The sequence below is a fragment of the Chaetodon trifascialis genome, chromosome 5, assembly GCF_039877785.1.
Source record: "Chaetodon trifascialis isolate fChaTrf1 chromosome 5, fChaTrf1.hap1, whole genome shotgun sequence".
NCBI lineage: Eukaryota > Metazoa > Chordata > Actinopteri > Chaetodontiformes > Chaetodontidae > Chaetodon > Chaetodon trifascialis.
In genome coordinates this window covers 23339644-23359791 of record NC_092060.1, presented here as the reverse complement: position 1 = coordinate 23359791, position 20148 = coordinate 23339644, and the positions used below count along the sequence as shown (strand labels likewise).

The 20148-nt window shown below is 42.1% G+C and overlaps 1 protein-coding gene across 2 annotated transcripts in view; it reads left to right on the top strand.

Moving 5' to 3' along the window:
• Positions 1 to 1006: 1006 nt before the first annotated feature.
• Positions 1007 to 20148, top strand: part of rab28 (RAB28, member RAS oncogene family) — a 29846-nt gene continuing 10704 nt past the window's right edge. For both annotated transcript variants that reach the window (XM_070963002.1, XM_070963001.1), the window contains exons 1-4: positions 1007 to 1449; positions 7214 to 7310; positions 10271 to 10359; positions 12486 to 12615. In XM_070963002.1, coding sequence (XP_070819103.1) covers positions 1375 to 1449; positions 7214 to 7310; positions 10271 to 10359; positions 12486 to 12615 — 391 coding nt within the window. In that variant the 5' untranslated portion in view covers positions 1007 to 1374. The remainder of the gene's footprint in view (positions 1450 to 7213; positions 7311 to 10270; positions 10360 to 12485; positions 12616 to 20148) is intronic.

The following is a 20148-nucleotide window of genomic DNA, read 5'->3' as shown; positions in this document are numbered from 1 at the left end:
AACAGATGAAATCTGTGCTTACATTAAGGTGAACCCAAATAATCATAATCGGCACCCCAAAGACTTTTGATTCAGTTTGACATGAGCCGTGTGTATACTGTGTATACTATGTGTGTGTGCGTGTGTGTGTGTGTGTGTGTGTGTGTGTGTGTAGAGGGTGAAAGACAACCCATAAAATGACAACTTTAAGATAAGTAAAACTGTAAATCTTACATATTACAGATATCTACTACAGTCAAAAATGGATTTCTAGATATTAGAAGCTATGATGTAGTAAAATATTAATATGTTATTATAATAGTATTATATTAAGTACAGTTATAAGTGTATGTGTGGATGAACTGCATTGCTACTTAAGTAAATGAGAATTGTGTGTGTGTGTGTGTGTGTGTGTGTGTGTGTGTGTGTGTGTGTGTGTGTGTGTGTGTGTATGCGTGTGTGAGAGAGGAAAGGAAAACAGAGTAAGAAAAAATCAGTAATTAATTATTTTAAAACTAACAATCTTTTACATTTTAAATGAGACCTATGTAGTGGAAGTATTCAGATCCTTCATTCAAGAAAAAGAAATGATGCCACACTTGTATATATAAAAATACTCCTTCCAGAAAGTCACATATAGAATATTGGATTATTGTTGCTGATGCTTGAAGGCGTATGCAGCATTTTAATGTGTGTGTTTGAGGTGCAGGTTTTGATTGCTTGATTTAGTGTTTGGTAGTTTATTATACAGCAGTGCATCATATTTCGCAGGTGTTCATATGTTGTGTGTGTAAACTGTGACTGCACAGAGACTCCAGCTGTCATAAAAACAAACAGTAGTGGAGACTAAAGTAAAATATTTCCCCCTGAACTGTTGTGGAGTGAAAGTAGCAGAAAACTGAAATACTCAAGTATCTCAAAAATGTACACAAATACTTCCTGTGTTACTTTGCTGAGGTAATCTCATTTTTGTTGTGTTTTCATCCTCGCACTTTGACCTTTGTAGCCATGGCAACGGCAGCGCGTCACACGCCGGACGCAACCACAGCGCCGGTGGTGGGGTTTCCGGTTCTGATCCTTTCCCGTGAAGGCAACGGGCCTGGTTCGGTACTGGAAATATCTGCTGGCTGACATGCCATATCGCGGCCTCCGGCTTGTTTTCTGGTGGCTGTTAGCAACGTTTTAACCGAAAATCAACGAGCGTCGAGACAGCAGCGAGGGAGTGGGTCGAGCCAGCAGAGCAGCAGCGTTAGTGGAGTCAAAATGGCGTCTGCCTGCCCGCTCCACTGCCGTTTAATCCATCTGTGATTAGCCTGACACCGACATTCAGCAAATTGTGACTCTTTTGTCGTTCGTCGCTTTTCCACATACACAGTTGGGACACATTTTAACGACATGTCGGACTCGGAGGACGACAGCCAGGACAGGCAGCTTAAAATTGTAGTGATTGGAGACGGAGCGTGTGGGAAGGTGAGACCATCACAGACACTTTTGAGTTGATACACTCAACATTAATGAAGAAGACATACTTTAAGGTCTAAGTATCCTCACCGGCATTGTTTTTTTCACCTGCTACACAGCCGTTCAGTCACTGTCCTGCTGTTTACGTTACTCATCCTGACGCTGCACTGTCTTCACAGTCACCATGGCGACCGACGCTTATATAGCAACGTTAGCTGTTGAGCTAACAACATCCGTGGCTAACAAGCACAGCTAGATAGCATAAAGGCATATGAAGAGCGTATTTATCATTTGGTATTATATCGTAACTTAAACAGCATTTTGACTCAAATCGTCTATGACTTTCCAACTTTGAGATGCTCGGAAATACTGACTTTACTGCCAGAATACAATCTAAAATACATTTTACAGTAAATTTCCCTGGTTAGGACTCAAAGTTTTATCACTATCAGCAGTTCAAGATGATACCTTACACACTGCAATGTTATTATTATTATTTTTAAACTGGACATTACTCTTCACTCGCTCTGCCCCAGTAAAATACTCCTGCTTAAAAAGTTGCTATGTAGCAGTAGGGATAGGCAGGGAGAGGTTGATGGTAATTTTATGAACAATTGCGATGAAAAAAAAAAAAAAAAGAATATTTGTCAAAATGGTCATTTGCTGATCATTGATGATGTAAAGAATAGTTTGACAGGCTTTGCATGTAGTTGACCATGTGTGATTCAACAGCTTTGTTGGTTATTTCAGCTGTAACCTACAGGAGGAGACACACAGACTCAAGAAATGCGATTGTTAGGAAACAGTCCGTATGGTGGATGATAAGATTTCAGATGCAGCTCACTGTAGTTTGCGGTGAGAGACATGGAGAGGTAGAGAGGCTAAAGGTGTGCAGCAAACCTGATATTATATACTTTGTATTGCTTAAACTTACCTTTACTGCAGTTAAGTAGCCATTTTCTTTATTTAAGATTAGGGAATGTAACAAAATTAGTTACCAACTAAATTGGAAAATCAACCAGTGTACTACTAACAACACCACAAAGAAACTCTGTGATGGTTTAATGACAAAAAGTCTGGCATTAGGCCTGAGCACAAGGTTGAGCTACTAGTGAGTCTCCCAAAACTGATAAGGTGTACATTTATATACACAATGAGTTTTTCTGAGACAACCCATCCACACTGAGCTGAGATTGAGGATGTTCATCCCAGTCAAAAGAGATTGAGATTGTTGAATTACAGGTAGGGGAGAGTACTGTATGAGAAAATACAACAAAAATCTAAAGCTGAATGTCAGATAATGGGCATGGAGGAATAACATTTCTAAAATGGCAATGCGTACCACAAATAGCAACTTAAATAGCTCTGTGTTACATGCGACTACATAGTAAAATAGAGGTTACGTTGGGATTAGTAGACAAATCGTGTAGCACAAGAACTGCTCATAGTAAAAATGCACTTTTGAGCGCAAAAATGTACTTTTGAGTTTATCTTGAAAATACAGACAGATTCTGTCTCAAAGATAGCATCGTGGATTTAAATCTGACACAAATCTGTCGTTGTAAACCTATTAAGTCTACCCAGCCCTTAATCCATGTTGCATGTGCCATTGAACGTAGTTGCAGGCTATGTGCTGGTGGTGCTGTGTTTCATAGTGACAGAGCTCATAGACTTATACTGTGAAGAAACTATATGTTATTTGTGCTTTTATCCACCATTCTACTTTTGGTAACTCATCAAAAAGGGCCCATTTAAATGAGTGGTGTGAAACCTGTGTGAGATGAGGGGTAAGGCTTATTATAGTGGATAGTCATCCTGGTTTTCATTATCTTGCCCACCTCCTTCCTCTTACTGCATTACCACACATTTGTAAATCAGCCAACTAAATTCACCACTGATTTATAGCCTGCTTTTACACCCATCGACCGTATCACTGCACAGAAGGAAGTGTGCATCTCCTCATGGACGATATGCTTGTGACAATGCGGGATGGCAATATTAATGGTGTCCTCCTTGGCTGAGCTGGAATGATAGCTAGCAGTATCGGTTGACTATATACTAATCTCCAAAAGATAGCAATGTCAGACGAGGGTTAAGGGAGTAGATGCATGTTTCCTCCCTGATACAGTTAGTGGGTGTAGTTTGGTAGAAAGAAAATAGTTCCTACATGAAACTGCCCACAACAAGGTCTGTGGATTATCTTGAGTAAGCAGGTCATAATTTCTGGAAAGAGACATTGCTGTTGAGTCTTTCAAAAGTATTTTTTTGGCATGTTGAGCAACACGAGTTGAGTGCCATCTGGTTTCATTATATTCGAGAGAAGGCAGATGTCTCTACAGCTGATATCTGCAGAACTTTGAAGCTCTAAACTAAAAGCTCTAAACCACAACACTAAATTTCATGAGACTTGCGTGGCCCAATAAGCAGTAAGTAACACTCATGTAGCACCTTTGAAGAGAAGTCTTAAATCAATGTACATTTTCTCATTTAGAGTAGTTTGTTTAATTGATTTTTTAATAGTTTTGAATGGGAAGTATAGCTACATGATTCATTTTCACGGTCCCTACATTTGTCATACACTTTGGGGCTGCAGCTACTGCTCAGTGAACTCGGGGTAAGACGCTGCACTGTACAGTATTACACAGAGTGTGACAGTTGCTTCGCCTGGCTGTGGTCGCTGATGGTTGTTTTCCATCAGTATACCCCTCTTGTCCTGGCCAAGGACCCCCGTATGCATTTGGCTCCAGAGTGAGGCTCCATTTAAAGAAAATTATGTCTGGACAGCTCATGTGAGAAATGTTTCTGTTTTCTCTTTTTACAGAATAATATAACAATGGGAAGAGAGACCTGTGTGGATACTTAAATGTATGAATGTCTGAACTGTGAACAAATACACCTTTTTGTCTCCGTCTTTTGCCAAATCTGTGTTTCACGACTGCTATTATTCTGTGTTCCCTTTAAAACGACTGGACTGAATCATTCAGTATGTCCATTAAAATCAATTCAAAGATGAAGGAGAAGAAGGTCTAACTTACATCCTCAACAGGGGAATATTTTTTCTAGTCACACCAAACAATCATTTGCAGCAAAGCAAGGCGGTTGTCATGACAGTTGAGCTATGTTTCTTCTGCACTGCATCTCGAGTCCCCGAATGAATGACTGTGAATGTGAGGCAGAGACGTCAAGTGCTTTTCAGCTACACATCTCCTTTCGTAACTAATCTCTCCTTCCTCTGGGAGACAGAAAATGAATGTAGCAGTAATGGTGAGACTCAATGAGAAAAATGAATGTTCTCATTCTGGAAAGTTGACATTTTCTTGTGGGGGAGGTGGGGCAGAGAACACACACAACTCAGTTCCCAGTAGATACGCTACATTAATAACCCTCCTCACACTGCTGCCAGGTGTCAGCTCGTCACTGTCTGAATGACTTACCTGCTTGTCTGTTTTGGGCAGAAAACGGGAGCCCTGCCCCCCATTTTGAGCCGGCACCACTGACTGACATCTTGAATGCCGTTTCCCCCCTTATTAATGTCAATTTGCTCAGCAAATTGCAATCGGATCAGTTTTTCTTGGACTGCACTTTCGGTGGTATTTTTGCTTGTGGTTGGTTGTCCATTCAGAAATATAGGGAGATGTGGGAAGGCTTGTCCACCTGAGCAAGATGTTTTTAAAATATGGAGTCTCACATTCAGCCAGGCTCTTCAGGTGCTGGGCCTAACTTACACATAGGTCTATTTTTCAACCTGAGCTGTAGGCCACTCAGTTTTTCTGAATATTTACTGTTCTCTTACCCATAGAGTGAAAGGGAGCTTTAAGCACAGGTCCTGTACATTAATGGATTTGGCATCCCAGCAATGTTATTTACGGTCAGTCCCTTCATCAGAATACCAACATTTATATCTGTCTTACACATTTAAGGAGAACAAAGAAGCAGTTTTGATACGATGCTGCAGAAATGCACTGCATCTCTCATATGAGTTGCATCACATGGACACAGTCAGCTTGCCATATTTTTTTCCCTCTCTCGCAGTCTCTTGTTTCAGTAGAACTTCCCCCATTTCCCGGCATTGGTATCATTGGTGACCCTGTGCTGTTCTCTGTTGGAGTGTCAGGATTACGCCAGCTTTTACATTCGCTGGTTAGTTCCAATTGTACGTTGGAAAAAAAGGACTACGTTGAGGGAGGAGAGCCAAGCTACTGGAACGCCAAGACAAATGGGCGACTAGGCCAACGCGAGCATGTGGAATAAATTTTTGCTGTCCGAGCTTGTTATTCCTGTGTTGTCAGTGATTGTTTGGGCTACTTAAATGGCCGATTTTCTCCTTGTTGCGTCAGTCACCTCTAGTAATTTTTCAGTCACTTCTTGAGCCTGTCATATGCTCTGCAGGCTGAGATGAAAGACAGTGTGTAGGTTAGTGAACTTCAGGTGAAATCAGGTGGACAAAACTTTATTCTGCACCTCCGTGGAAATGTTAACCAAGAAAGCATTTGAAAAGGTCAGGATTACACATTCAAAAGATTACATTTAAAATCCAAGCTGGGATAAATACAAAGGTTTGACATTAAAGGTGGCTTCTACAATGACAAACCAGTGCTTTAAGAAAGCTAAACAGACTCTGGATTACTTGAAGTAGATTTGGGTAAACCATGACAAGAGTTTTCCTCATATTATTTCATTGTTTCTCTGGCGTAAATTGAAAGAAATGCAGTTTTATGTGAAACATTATTTGGCCAAACCTAAACTGCCTGAGCATGAATGTTGGTAGATAAGGACATAGGCTCAAGTGAAAGCTTAGTGGATTGAAAGAAGGAATTTAGTTTTAAATCCTCTAACCCACAGTGATTGTCAAGTACCACATTAAGATGCATTTGCTGCCACATGAACACTCAGGGAATCCCATTGCTTCACTTCTCTGTTGTGTTTATGTAAGCACACAGCTCTAAAGATAGCTAATAGACATTCAGCACTTCATTTTTTTTCCCTATCCTCATCCATCAAAATGAATTAAACTTGGCATGTCAAGTCTGCACTGTGAATTCCCATGGATTTCAGGAGAGCCTCTAACATGCTATTTTTTTCCTCCTCAAACACAACAGTGACAGTGATGGAGGTTTTATAATTTGTGGCAATTATTAGGTCTGCAGTCTAGAGACATGACACATACTCCGCCACCTGTTTTTGTAATTCATGTTGATTTTTACTGTCAGAACCGTGGCTGAGCAGTGAGACAGCAGAGGACGCAGACAATTACTTCAGCGTGCCGTCCAGTCAATCATGAAGGTTCTGAAGGCGCTTAAAATGGATTTGTACTGATTGAATTAAACATACTTCAAAGTTGCATCACCAATGCATGTGGAAAGGAATCAGAAGTGTTGGGATATGACAAATTATACCGTCTGATTATTTATTTATTTTTTGAATTTGTTGAGTGTGAATGAAATCAGAGTTTTTCTATTTTTGCTCACCACCAAAATATTTCTTTATTAGGAAGTTAATAAAGTGTATTTCTTCTTTGAAGGAGTTTTGCAGCATCTTGCATTTTGCCCTGAACCATGCTGTGATTTAGATTATTTTAGATTATGCATATGTGTGAATACTCCTTATTAGGCAAAAACTATGCACTGAATCAACGTTTCTCTTTAATCGCGAAAGCATTTTCTTCTAAAAACACTTAACTGCTTTAACTGACACACCTTCAGTCCTGTAGATCGCTGCAGAGGTGTTCTGGCACTCACTCTCCTCATCTTTCCCTTTTGTCTCTCTGTTTCAGACATCACTCGCCACCAGGTTTGCACAGGAGGCCTTCGGGAAGCAGTACAAACAAACCATAGGCCTGGATTTCTTTCTGAAGAGAATAAGCCTTCCAGGTGAGACACCTTTATAATCTTTTGGGAGGGCTCACTTGTTCGGAAAGTCAGCACAGACGCGTGTTGCACAAGCGGGTGGTGGCAGAATGCAGACTTGTTAATTCAGTAAAATACTGGAGATATGTATTTGGCAAGATTGTACTTTGACATAGTGGCTTAACTGTTCGTGGTTGTTTGTAATGCTCTAATATTGACCTTAAGGTTTTGGATGTTTGTGTGCACTTAACATTATCAGTGTTAAACATCCAGAATATGAATTCAAAGTCTGACAAAGAGGCCTGTTATTCCAGCATTACTTTCTGTCATATTTTTATTGCTCAGATTTTCTGGTAGCGTTCATATTTTCTTGTCCTACCTTTTCCAGGCAGAGTTTGTCCTCCAGGTTAACTCAGGAGCTGAATGTGTCTTTTCTGGTAGCTCCTCATTGTGGAGTGTCTGCCACTTCTCAGGCTTATTCACTCTGAAAGCTCTTCTCTCCAGAGCAAACAGCACACTTTTTTTTTCGGACTCCACAAGGCCAATGGACAGCTTATGTCCAAACGGGCGAGCCTCGCTCATAATTCTGTGGGCACAGTACAGAGTAAATACATTAACATTTTATATCCATATCGCTGATCCCCGAGTTCAACTGATCTTTGTCCTCCACCACATAAAACATTCATGTTCTTATTTGTTTATGTTGAACCCACAGACATAAAGCCACACTCTGTATCCCCCTTAGATCTGTAAAATAAATGTTTATTGACTAATGCTATATTTAGACGAAAGCACTCCATTTTTACTTCCTACCATGTGAAATGGGGATTTTCAGCATTTTAAATGGCATTTCTAAAACTCTGCCAAGGCCTAAGCTCCAGAAATCTGCAAAGTGCCTCCATTCTTTCATTACTAATAAAACAACATTAAGCGAGGGCAAATTAAGTGCTAAAAGTAAAAGTTACGTTGATTTGTGAGTTGGCTGGAGGATTCTATTTTGATTTTGTGTCAGTTTCAGCTTATGAGACTTAGGAGAACTAAACCCCCAAAAATGCTGTGGTGGAGTCGGGATGAAAAGAGCCAACCATAAGCACAGGCTGGGCTCAGGTCCTTAATACAAACTCGGACAAATGCTGTTAATCGTTTGACTTCTCTTTCCAGTAAGTTTCTTTCCTGAGACAGTCACAGTGTCAAACTGCAACCTTTGTTTAAATATAGCATGTATATGTCGGTATCGCTGGGGCAGCAACAACACTGGTCCGACACTGAAGTTGTTAAATGGCCCATTTTCTGGGGAATTGGGTGTTGATGAGCTGATGAAGAGGAGGGTGGCTTGCAAGCTGGGTGGTCCCAAACTTCGTTAGGACCCCCACTCTGCCTTGTATTGCAGAGGTTGTGTGTCTCTCCGGGTCTCTATGGGGCTGTAAGGGTCTTTTGCAGCAGGGGGGAGAGTAGCCTTTAGCCAGCGTTGGCCCCTCTCACCATGAAGGCCCAGCTTGTCAAACTTAATGTACATTTTCCAACGCAGAGAGAGGTGAGGCGAGGCCGGCTGGCACACAACAGCCTCCTCTGTGTGTGCTTTTTATAACAATACCTCTTCCAGATGTCTCTGCCAAACCAATGAGGTACAGGCGCTGAAGGGGATTGACTAGAGGGGACGTTTACTTGATAAAGTCTGTCAAGCTCTAACTTTCGGAAGTGGATTTGTCTGCGTCCACTTCACGTCATGCTGAGAGGACAGTTACAGTTATCTTATCAAAGCGCCTTTTTTTCTGACCTTGTTATCAGCTTTAAGGTTTGCCCGTCGAGCTCACAGTCACAGTTTCTACTTCTTGCACAGCACAAGCAGAAAAATGTCAGCACTGTTGAGTCAGCGTGAATCTTTGAAACATAAATAAAGCTCGTGTCCGGGCATGGTGGATGGGTGGGGATGGCTCTTTATAACACCAAAGAACCGTTATTCATTGCACTCCTCAATGTAGCTTTACATTGACACTGTATAGTCTAGATGTAGTGACTGTGAACCTCAGCGTTTCCTTCCCCTGCTTTAAAAAGGGGACTTATGAAGGGGTTGAGTCGTCCAGCCGTGTCCACAGTGTACGCTCTGCTCCCCATCGCCGCTCCAGCCCAGCGCAGGGCCCTCATCACACCAACATAAACTCCTCGCTGTCTGGTCCTCCCTCCTCCTCCTTTCTTGACTTTTTTTTTTTTCAACCACCCCTTTCATTTTCCAGAGGAAGAAAATATTCATTTGGATTTGGTTTTTGTGCCCGTCTTTCTCTCCCTGCCTCCCTCCCTCCCTCGCTCTCATTCACTCCTCCTTTTTCTCTCCACAGGCAGAAGGACTTTTCCTCTTATTTTGTGTTTAATTATTGCTATTTTCCTTCACAGCACATAATTCTCCTCACTTTTCTAACTTGGCAGGATATGGCACAATGCAAACAGCTCTTCCCAGGCTAATAAGAAGTCATTTTTTCACTGCTGGGGTATAGAGAATGTTTAAATTAGAGGGTAAGCGTACCTATTCATCCCCCTCAAACTCTGGGCTGGATATTCTTGGATGTGAGGTGTGGGTGACCTGCCAGGCGAGAGCGCATAGCATGAAAGATTAATCACTGATTTATTGTTTCCATTATGTACATCAACAACCTTGGCTTTTATTATAGAAATTGCTCACCCAAAATACAGGCTCCAGTTTCAGCTGACTCGTTATTTCCTCAGGATTATGAGCTTTTTGTTCAAACAAACAAGTTAATGATTAAAAAGAACAAAAACATCTGGAGTGGAAACCCACAATTTTCTTTTTTTGTTGCTTTTTTTATTTAGTTGTTAGCAGACAGAAACATTTGAAAGAAAAGAAAGTGGGAATATAAACTCTGAAACATCTATGCCCCCTTTAAAGAGCTGATTTGTACACAATTTCTGTCTTTTAAATGTTAGTCTTTTTTGATACTTGAGGTAATTGTCTCTTTTCTCCACTGCAGGCAATCTGAACGTGACCCTGCAGGTGTGGGACATTGGAGGTCAAACGATAGGAGGCAAAATGCTGGACAAATATGTATATGGAGCTCATGTAAGGCAACACACACACACACACACACACACACACACACACACACACACACACACACACACACACACACACACACACACACACACACACACACACACACACACACACACACACACACACACACACACACACACACACACACACACACACACAAAATCCTCTGCTGCTACTTTTTATTCTGTCTAACAATCATATATGCATCTCTAGTTTGTGCTACAGTCTTTAGTTCATCCAACATGAAGCAAAAAGACATACTGTCGTTGACTCCAGTAGCCTCAGGAAGGATCGGAAATGTGTGTGTGTACAAACCAACTGCTGTTGTAAAAAAGAAATATGAAGCACAGGAAGAATTAGTTTCCAAATCCCTAACAATCTTGTATTGGTGACTCTGTTCAAGCTTATTATTACAGCCTCGGCAGCTTCATTCAGAGCCCGCCACTCCCTCCCCCTGGAGCCAAATCATAATAAACTGTCATTTGGATTCACAGCAAGCATAGCAGGTCAAAAGAATTTTAAAAATCAGCATATCTGTGCTTTTTGAATACAGTTTGTTGTTGAGCACACTGCAGATTAATACAGTGAGCAGTGAAAATATGGGAAACTACATTCTGAGATGGAACTTTATTCTAGTTTAAGTGGAATTTAAAGAAATTTAAACTGAAATTATTAAAAGTAATTCCCAGTGTTTGATAGTAATCGTACATGAAGGAGTGTAGGGAAACAGCTAAAGCTACTAATTGGCCTGTTTACTCTCATTTAGAGCTTATCCTGTGGAAAATTCAACAATGTGTTCATTAAAACGACAGCTGAGCTCTCTGCAAACACTGTAATTTGTGTCAGCGCGTACCAGTTTGTACGTGCGCCAGCAGCAGCAGCGTCCACATGCAGCCGTGTGCTGCTGTAGACGAGCGCTACCTGTCACCTCCAGAATGTCTCTCGTTTGAAGAGGCCTACTTAAAGACAGTGGTTCGTCTGACCTGTACGGCAGCTCAAGCTCTAACATTCAGCCACAGACAGGAAACATGTCACCATATAGCAGCTATAGTATATGCAAGCACACTTTTGTCGTGTTTGTCTATAGAAGCCAGACAAACATTAGTTTCTTTTCCATTCCGTGAATCTACCTGCCTTTAAAAACACTGAGAGCGACATGTTTTTTAGGTGTTTTCTGTGCCGACTCTAAACAGTATCCTAATAGTTTGTACATTATCCATGTCTGCAGCACTTCCTTTACTGTCTCTCTTCCTCACAAGCGAAATGTCATACACATTACGACACTTTGCTTAGGGAGTCAGCGCCGTATGGAACTTTCACACCTATTGTTCGGCGCTGTGCGTCCTGTAATCAATCATGGCTGTTCGGAGAGGCTCACTGTAATTGTCAGAGGCCTAAGCTGTCGTCACTGCCCTTGCGTGTTGTGACAGTGCGTGTCTGCCGAACAAAAAGCAACAGACACCCCTTCAGTCGTGTTGCATCATGCAGTAAAAGTAGAGTATTTACCTTGGCTCACGTTAATTTCCAGCGAACGTTTAAGCAGTGATATCGATAGTCCAGCTATGCCATTATTTGTCTTTAATTATGCCACAGCTCTTATATCTGTGTTTACTCTTCGATTAATTCATGTGTTCGTGTAAACAGCCCCTCTGGCCTGAGTGTTTGATCAAACATGGCTCTGGTGTTGTTGCATGAGTGTTTCTGCTGTGCATTACAGTGTTGAGGATTACATAGGAAGGAGGAAAATGTCTAAAGGTAAATAGCTTTCGTTCATTAGCTCAGATAGTGGATAACCTCACCACAATTCTTCTGCTTAATGTACAAACCTCATTTTAAAAGAGGACCAGTATGAATTCACACGTTCTATCATAATAGTACTGAACCTACCTCAGATTATGTGCGAGTGAGTGTGTCCCCCTCTATGTGAATCTGTCCCCCACGCTAAGAAGAGGAGCAGTGCCACCTACTGTTCCCTTGCTCCCTCAATATTACTAATGTTAATAAGAATGACTATGAGGCGAATAAATTAAACCATGGACTCAAATCCAGTATCTCCCAGTGAGAGAGTGCAGAGGTGAGCTGCTAAAATAAAGTCTGAGGTCTGTGTTGTTCCCTTTGTTTTTCCCATGCAGGGGGTTCTCCTGGTTTACGACATCACCAACTACCAGAGCTTTGAGAATCTGGAGGATTGGTTCAGCATGGTGAAGAAGGCCAACGAGGAATCTGATATCCAGCCTGTTGTCTCCTTGATTGGAAACAAAAGTGAGAATTACACACACAGAAACACACAAACACTCACGAGCTCCTTGTCCTTCAGCAGGGAAGAAGCATTACAGTACTTTGAAAAAACCTAGCTGTGCAGTATATCAAGTTTGGAAATTTCTTTATTTTCATTTGTACTACAAACCCAGTTCCAAAAAAGTTGTGACACTGTAAAACGTAAATAAAAACAGAATCATTTGCAAATGCAAATGAACAACAGTTTCACGAAGTGTTCCTGAGTCCTTTTAGTAAAACCCTTTACACAATCATGTGTTCACAAAGTGCTGAACCTCGCTCCATCCTCACTTGTGAATGACTGAGCCTTTCCAGGATGCCCCTTTCATACCCAATCATGATACTATCACCTGTTACCAAAGAACCTGTTTACCTGTGGAATGTTCCAAACAGGTGTTTTTGGAACATTCCACATCTTTCCAAGTCTTTTGTTGCTCCTGACCCAACTTGTTTGAAATGTCAAATCAATGCCAGAATAAGCAGATATGTACAGAAATCAATGAAGATGGTGAGGTCAGACATATATTATCAATACATTGTCTTTGTGCTGTTTTCAGTTGAGTTTATGTCAGAAAGGATTAGCAAATGATCAAGCGTTCTGTTTTATTCGTTGTACACTGCGTGTTATTTTTTTGGAATCAGTTGTAAGTAGCTGCAAATGAAATTAGGTCATCTTATATTTATTGGACTGAGTTTTTCTTTATTCATTTCACCCTAAGGCATTTTTCAGTTTGCGTGTCTGTGTTTGTGCGTGGAGGAGTGAGTGTTTGATGGCAGCAGACGTGTTTGTTAGAGCGCCAGATAATTGATCGGTGTGATAAGCCAGTTGATAAGAGAGTGAGGTTTTGGAGCGATGGGAATGCTGATGTTTGTGAACTCTGGGGAGTGAATGACGATGATTTAAGATCCAACGGACCGAGGGCACCGCTTATCTGTGCCCCCCTCCCAGCCAGAACCTGCCTGCCCCCGCCCCCCTCCCCCCCGGGCCTGCGCTCCTGTCCCAAGTCGTTGGTTAAGTAGAGGAACTCGATGTTAACCAGACGACCCTCCTCCTATCAGCCTGCACCCATCCACCCATCTCCAAAATAAAGAGTAATAATGATGACTCTTTTTAAACAGCCCCTTGACAGATGTGGAGTCATGGCTGCCGCCGTGTTATTGTAAAGTGGGGCGTCAGTGTGTGTGTGTGTAATGGCGACTGTCCACCTTCCCAGCCGATGATGAACAGTCAACAGAGTGGTGCCTGCACACAGGAAGCTTTCGCTAATGTTACTCAACAGGGACCACAGGTCACGGCTTAATTCGCCTGTCTAGAGCAGATTCGCTTGTCTTTGCATCCGTTGCATCTCCTAATGCCTCGGCTTTAACGGTGGGCGCCTCTGTATTTAGGCTAGGTTTTGGGTGTGTGGGTGAGTGTGTGTACAGTAATATTTAAGTCGTGTTCATCTCGCTGTCACGCTCCTCACCCCCACACTCACACAGTCATTCCCCCCCTAATGGCTCTATTGCTGGAATGGCCCATGTGTGTTTTTTCTGTTCCTGTAGCCTGAAAAAAAGAAAAACAAAATCCCACACAGATTGCCCCGCAAGGAGCAATCAATTACCTTGTGAGACTTTATGAATCCCTGAACCCTCCCATGGACTTTTTCAGGGCACTTGAAGAGAGTTTAGCTATCTAGCTGGAAATGTCCACACGTACATTTTTGTTTAACTTTTTTGTCTGTTTTTTTTCCCTCTGAGGAGCTAACCGTTTTCAAAACTCAAAATCTGTCTGTACTCACTCGAAAACAGGAAAATTTCACTTACCAAGCTTTTTAAACAACTAAAAATATCTAGCCTCAAAGACCGCACAGTTATCTTAAAAGTAGTGCAGCCAGACTAAAAATAAGTACACGTCTGGATACACAGAAAGTCTGACTTTGCCAAAAGCAGTTTTGTGCTTGTCAGTGTTGATCAAACAACTTTATAATTGTGGAAATTCTAGTTTCAGGCATGAAGTGCTCAGAACCAGTAATAAAATCCTAGTAAGTATTTATATTTTATTAAGATAATCAGGGACAAGGCTTGAAACAAGTGAAAAGCATGACCATAAAAACTGCCTGGTAACAACATTTATCTTGTCAGACAAACAAAAGCACGTGTTGCCTTGATTTAAGATATCTTACTTAGATTTCACTTTTTGTATTGTAGCATTTTTGCTTTGTCTCCAACTTGAACGGTTGGCACGCGTTAACAATAAGCCGAACATATGAATATGCAGCATTCTTTAGGGAGGGGGGGTTAGATTTCTTTTAAATGGTTCCCATGATGTTGGACTGAGTGAGGCAACATGTTTGTGACAACCGAAATAGAAGTACAGACATAACAAGGAGCTTAGAAAAACACCACAGATTTATGTCTCTGTGAGGACTTGTCTTGGGGGAGACTGTGGTGTTTCATCACTCTGATTTTTTGAGTGTTTCCACTTCGATAAACTTAAGGTGAACACAGGCTGGAGATGTCGTGTGCGTAGTGGTTCTGACTCTGGTTTCTGGCTAGAGCATAAAGACTTTAATATTTGCAGCTGAAAGATTTTTTTTACATCTACTAAAAGACAGTATTCTTGTATTTTAATATCAGGTCAACGCAGAGGCTTCTTAAACGCGACTCTCTTTGCCTTATTAACAGGACACGTGCTACCGTATACATTGAGCTTAAATTTCCTGTGCCTGCCTTCTAGTTTAATTTGAACACTGTCTTCTTTACCCGGTGCATGGTAATTGAGCCTATGGACCAGACTGGTTCATTAATGATGCTGTCCCCTCCTCTCTTTACCCTGGCCTGACTGCCCTCCTGTGCCATGTCCCTGCTGGGGAACAACCTTTCCTTTCTTCTGGCTTAGCATGGCCGGCTGGGGTTAAGTGTGCTTGTTAAGCACCGGCATGCTGCACCCCCATGCCCTCAACATGCTGCCCAGAGACTTGTGTTAAATAATGGCACCACTTGTAACAATTCAGAGAGGAAGCCAATGAAATGTTTTATTGAGGACACACAATTATTTATGCAACTGCACGGCCACGCACACACAGAGAAGCGTGCACTTAGGTAAAGCGACACACTTGAGTTTCTGGGAACACACGGGTAATGGAAGAATGCTAAGCTCTTGGTCTGTCTAAACATACCATAACTGTTTATTACAGCGCAGCCCAGTGTAACACCGTATGGTACACAGGAACCTCTCAAGAAAAATGTTGGCTTGTTGTGCAGTCATCTCCTTCACCACTCAAGTGTTTCATTTTTAGTAGACTAATAAGTGCAGCGTGTTTTGAAAGGTCTCCCAAGGATAAATTCTGTTGCTCTTTGCTTAACAGCAGCTGCTTTTGGCCTGTTCGCGACTGTTTGCCTTTTAGATCAGAGATTGTTTGAAGATAAAAAAAATATGGTGCACTGTTCGCAGTCCTAATCCATATTGTGAATGTTTTTATGTGTTGTAATGTACACATATAATCATTGAACGAGGCCATCATCATATTAAAATGTCTTACGTTACTGTGCGAGATTAGAACACATATTTCTCTGCGGACATTAAGCTTGTGTCGTTTATCAAACCAATTTGTTTTTATTAAGTGGGGATCACAGGACCCCTGCTTGCTCCCCACCCATCACCCTTCCCATTGCTAGCACTCTCTCCCTCAGGAACTCGAGAGCATCCATCATGAGCTTGTACAGCCCTTATTTGGGTGACTTAAATGGGTTCAGTTCTCTTAACCCCTCCTCATCATTCATGGCTTTTTGCTCTGAGGTTCTACCAGTGTTCACTGCCGATCCACTCAGGCCTGCCATGGGAAACGTTCCCTTCTGCAGGGAGATAAAGTCCCCGCATGAAGACAATCTGTGCACTCAATTACATCTTACCTGTCTATCTCCTCTGCTCTGTTTCTTTTCCCTCTTCCTTTCTTCTCTAAGTCCTATCTAAGTCATCTCTCAAGCACACTTGCACATTCATTTTCATCCCTGTGCAAACATTAACTCTTTCAATCACACACTTAGACCTACTCCTAACGCTTATCTCTCACATGTGTAGACTAACACTTCTGCTAAAGCTGCTTTTACTTACAATAATGTCTTTTCATTGGCTCCGTGTCACTGTTGTGTTAAACAACATGCATGTGTTTGCTTTCTGCACGCTACGGCAGATCTCACCGCATACCGTTACCCGTCGCACTTCTCTCTCCCCAGTTTTCCATTCAGCCATGTGAAAATTAAAACGAAACATGGATCTCTCCTAACTCTTGATTCTTGTGAAGCATGTCCTTGCCACCAACATTGTTGGTCTTGAGTTGTTTGGCCTGTTGGCAAGGTCTCAGGTGGAGTTGAAGCCTTCCCCCTCCCCAGCTCTTTCACCCCCGTCACCTCCCTGCCCCTGTAAAGCTGCCACAGTTCCTGTCTGTTCAGTGCAGGCCTGCACATTTCTTAATAGAGAGATGCTCAGAAGTCCAGGAGCGCAGCGGAGCTCAATGCGCTTCTGTTTTTGGTTTAGCTCAAAAATGTTTTTCCTGGCTCAACCCACTCGTACTTAGGTCCTCTTACAACAAACTAAAAGGTCCTAATTGCCCCCAAGGGAAAGGTTTAGCCACAATAGACATGTGGTGGGACAAAAGCCCAGTACTCTTACCCCGGCACCCTCACCCCTCCCCAGATAGAAGGGATGAACACGTCAGCAGTGTCTGTTTTGCACTGTGGGTAGCGCAACCACAGATTCGACACTGTAAAACATTATATATACAGTATATAGACATAGTAAGGCATGGTGTATGGTTGGGTTAAGATCTGGAATGTTTACAGTTTACAGCAAATCCAGTGTTTCCTGTTTCTCTTCACATTTTATTGAAGGTAAAGGGTCAGAACAGACATGTGTATCAAATTGTCTCAGTAACCGCACTGACTGTAGCCTGCTGTCTTTCTGTACGTCTGGAAAAGATGGGAAATAGAGATTCAGGTTACAACAAGGATACAGAGGGATGAATGAAGAATTACAGCTGTATTACACTGCGGCTGATAAGTCGGTGTAAAATCACAGCTGCAGACACTGAGACGTGTGATTAAGAAGTACTTTCTAAGGTTTGTTTAAGCCTACTCAGGTGGCTGATTGGTGGTCTTTCCCACACAGAGCAATGCAACGAGTGCAAACCTGGTGCTCCTTGCTAAATGGACTAAATGCTAATATTTAATTGCAACAACTGTTTGACCCAGCTCTGGTCCCCACTCTCATCTCTCTTGACTCTCATGCCTGTCGAAACATGGAAAGTCCTCATTCATTTTAGCCATCCATAAAGCAAATATTGTTGCACATGCAGTAGATGATCAGTCTTCACATACCTTCTTGTGTGGTAAGTCATGGGCCATTTGAGTTGCACAGCACAGCTTAGCCACCTGACCTGAGTGCAGCCTGGAACCCTCATCACGCTCAGGCTGTACTTTATTTCTCCGCTGCTCCACAACATTGATATGGAGGAATTCCTGGAAAGGGGCCTTGCTGACACAGGGTTGGGTAAATAACTGATTGATCTGGATCCACAGGCATATATTATAAATATATGTGAAATATCAACATAGATTTTCCCTTTTTTGCTAAATCTACTTTTTGTGGTGTGAAATATTACATCACTGTCTTCGCACCGTGTTCCTGCTTCGGTGTTTGCTCAGGCAGTCATGAGGAGAACACACTTTCCATCCCACAGTTCACTGCTGTGGCTTGAAGTTGAATATGTAGGCCAGTCGAACGCATCATTGCTCATAGGAAGACTTTATAATTATAGATAGACTTATAGTGATGCGATGCGTACAATTACGAAAGCTCCCCTGTGCTTCGTATAATTATTATAGCTCATAGTTACCCTGCCGGCTCACAGAGGCATGTATTACTGCTCGCCCATAAAAGACCACTTAGTTTAACAGCGACAGGAGAGCTTGGAGGACATGGCCAGTGAAACCCCGGGCAGCGTCTTGTGCGGTCGGCTCAGAACTGGGCCTTTTGTTCACTTTTCACGAGTCCTGGGAGCCCGTTAACCCAGCCTGCAAGGCCCTCGGCCCCATGTTTTACTGTGGCAGTGACAGCCGGCACTCCAGCTCTCTCCCTGCCTGTAGAGCTACTGCTAGACACTCTGCTTCACATTCCCTGACCGGAGAGGAAGACCACATTGTTTTACTAGCCGCCGTGGAGTATCTGATTATGTTTTTAAGTGTGAATGCATGTGTGTGCATGAGCACGTGTTTGCACGCGCGTGTGTCTGCACGTCGTTTCATGAAGAACGATCAAATGACAAGATGAGCTGTGATCAATGAGCTGTCGACAGAACACTTCTGACCTAGTGGAAAGCGAGTCCCCTGACGGTCCTGGCCCGCTTCAGGCCACCGGGGCAGGGGCGCCGCAGCACAAAGAGCGCTCTGTCTCTGTCAGGATCCCCCCGAGGACGCCTGCACGGGCCCCGCTCACCTCGACAACACCGGGCTACTAACAGCGCTTCATCTGTCTGTACTAACTCAGAAAAGTCATGATAATATTATTAACTTACCCTCAAGCTTTAATATACTGATAATTATTTCTAATTATTCCACAACAAGGTGAGCTCTCACACATCCAGTTATGCAAAGTCATAAATAGCTGTACAGAACTGGCTACGTAGTGCTGAAATACTATGCAAGTGTAGTGATGCAGGAATTATAATTTCCTCAATTGTACGGGTCTATTAAAGCTAAACGCAATATTAAAATAATTTTCAGTTTCAGGTACTTTTGCACTAAATCTAGATGATCCAGTCCTCAGAAAATAAACATCGCCTCCTGTAAACAATACCTACACTGTTAAGGTCTAACGAAATGTGCAAGAGTGCCATTTGCATGGTTACTTGACTTCTGAATGGCTGCATAGTGCCTAAGAGTAAAGAAAACACAACATTTTCAGTGACACTTCTGTGTGATACTGTATTTCAGAAAACAGAAATGAAAGTGGGAAACATCCAGTACTTCTCTGAAGGGGGGGGAAGTAGTTATTGTTTGCATCTACATTACGTTGTCCATATTTTAATACAGACTATTTGAATAGAGACTTGTCACGTCCTTCATATTTCAAAATGCTGAGTTTTTATGAGCTCTCTCCAAGTCACGTAAACCAGTTAGACCCAATCATTTAAATGCCTCACATAAATTCTAGTCATTTTGTTTTACTAGGCACTTGTGCTGTGAAAGTTAAATCAATGCCTAATTTAATCAGACATCACATAGAATGATTCATTATACTTTTGCTGGTTTTTTAGGCTAGTAAAGGTTTCCCTGTATCTTGTACCAGAAAATTTAAGGGTAAATAAAATGTCACTTGCAATTAATCTAACCTGCTGCTTTTTCAGACTCCTGCAGTTCAAACATTAACTAGATAATGTGACCAAGTGTCCCTCGGCTTACTTTTTTTTTTTATAGTTCAGGTTGGTGGTGGGGTCTGTGACATGGTTTTGTAAGACAATCGACTTACCACACTAAAAA